The following is a 2185-nucleotide window of genomic DNA, read 5'->3' on the forward strand; positions in this document are numbered from 1 at the left end:
ATCGTTTTGCTTTTGGTGAAACCCTCTGACTCTCCTCATTCAAATCGAAGCTTTCACATCAACAGTATCAATATTATTATTAGACGACTTTTTGAAAAATTTTAATAGAATATCCAAGTAAAGTTTGTACATTTTTTTGAGAGATTTTAAATATTAGGATTTCAGGAAAATTTCTAGTCTCACGATGTCGCATATTTCCCCGACCCATACCAGGGAGTCTATGTAAGTTTTTAGCTTCAAAAAGCTTGCGTATTAGTTTTGGAACGGTAATTTTGGAATTTCAGCTCTAGAACCACCGAAACGGATACCAATAAGATTTCCATGTACGAGTTGGCCACCTGTCGGGCCGAGAATTATTTGCTTAAACATAGGATGTCCAATTGTGAGAGCACCATTGAGGGCCTAAAGCAATTGGTCGCCAATATTACGGACAAACAACTCGAGATCATTGGCGAAATGGTGGAAATGCGCAAGAAGAGCATAATGCCGCCCAAGACCATCACCATTGATGCATGGACATCGACCATTGAGGATGGTGTCCTGGACTGCATACCGAATCCTGAATCCAATGACTGGAATGCCACATCCCAGGCTACACGTGTCCATTCGGTATTTATTTCGCCAATAAACTCATCCGATTCAGATGCGGAGGTCGAGTTTGCTGCTCCCCAAGTGGAATATAATATGGCAATCAATTCAATGCCATCGTATAATATGCTTTATACCATTAACGAGGATATTGAGCCGGAGGATTCTCCAGAAGATAAAGATTAATAGTTAGGATAACCTGAAGCAGGAGGAATGCGTAAAAAAGAAAGAAAAAAAAAGTTATTTTACATAATCTGTTATATTTTGCATATGTTCAAGTACTCGGCACAAATACATGGTTAATATGGGCATCAATGGACAGGGTTTTTTTCTGGTATAATATACAAAATAATAATAATAATAAAGGGGAAGTCCTGGCATCATTCAGGGAGGTTTCCTTCACGCTTTTCCGCTGTCTGAAATGACCCAAAACTGAGACATCATCATTAGGGCGGCACAACAACCATGAAAATCTGTGGAAAAATCATTATTGCCGAAATGAAATGCATACAAAATGAAATTGAACAAATGTATATATATATATGGGGTGGTGTTTACACTTATATACAAATATATATTTATATATACATTGTGTGCATAGCCAACTGACATATTTTATGCATTTGGCATTTTTTTGGTGAAGTGGCGGAATCAAAGCCAGGCAGGGACATCCCATAAATAAGTAAATAAAATGCTGCATAATTTATGCATTTAATGTAAACAGACAATTTGGCGCAACATTTTGGGCGGCATTGAAGACGGCGCTCAAGACATCATGTTACAGGGAAATTTAGGTAGCGAGGGAGGTTTCACAAATTTATAATAAATACATAAATAATTTAAGGATATGGATAAAATGCAAAAATGGCATATGAGCATTTGATATTTTTAATTATTTATTTAACTTTGTTTTAAATAAAAAAAAGGTATATTATAATAAATATTATTTTATATAAAGTTATATATTATATAAATTATGATATATTAAATTATATATAAATATTATTTATTTATGTATTATTTATTTATTATTATAATTAATATTTACTTTATGTATTACTTTATTTTCCTGTAGTTTTATTCCAACAAAACATATCTTAGTTTTAAAAGGAAAATTTATTTAAATTTCTTCACTAAAATATATTAGTCTTGTAATTAAGGCAGTTCCAGGCGTGTTGCTTAAGCCACATGTTGCTCAACATGTTTTGGCTACATGTTTATTGCAACATCTTCGACTTTCTTATTTGCTTGTACATTACTCATTATTGTGATTTAGATGTGCATTATTTTACTATTTATTATTTATTTATTTAATTATTATTATTAATATTATTATTTATATTGTATTACTATTATATTATTGTTATTATTATACAATTGTCATTATTATTACATTATTGTTATTATTATTAGATTATTGTTAATATTATTACATTATTATTATTATATTATTATTATGATTATTATTAATATATTATTATTTTATTATTATTATTATAGTAGTATAAAATCGCAATGACCCAAAAATTGTGTAAACGCCCCTCGCTAACCTTATTCAAAAATGATTTTAGCTGACAGCCAACAGTCAGCGCCGTGT

The 2185-nt window shown here is 31.0% G+C and overlaps 1 protein-coding gene across 1 annotated transcript; it reads left to right on the forward strand.

The window, feature by feature from the left end:
- LOC110176075 (uncharacterized) lies at positions 1-903 on the forward strand. The gene is made up of 2 exons (XM_020942297.2): positions 1-222; positions 285-903. Exons 1-2 carry the CDS (start codon positions 185-187, stop codon positions 772-774), a joined length of 528 nt encoding a protein of 175 aa, XP_020797956.2. The 5' UTR covers positions 1-184; the 3' UTR covers positions 775-903.
- Positions 904-2185: the final 1282 nt, after the last annotated feature.

The sequence above is a fragment of the Drosophila serrata genome, unplaced genomic scaffold, assembly GCF_035046125.1.
Source record: "Drosophila serrata isolate PLE 108 unplaced genomic scaffold, ASM3504612v1 contig_362, whole genome shotgun sequence".
NCBI lineage: Eukaryota > Metazoa > Arthropoda > Insecta > Diptera > Drosophilidae > Drosophila > Drosophila serrata.

Bases quoted from the DNA above. Each gene is read 5' to 3' on its own strand.
- LOC110176075 (XM_020942297.2), top strand. From the start codon at position 185: ATGTCGCATATTTCCCCGACCCATACCAGGGAGTCTAT. The intron at 223-284 runs GTAAGTTTTTAG...TTGGAATTTCAG, and splicing joins ACCCATACCAGGGAGTCTAT to CTCTAGAACCACCGAAACGG.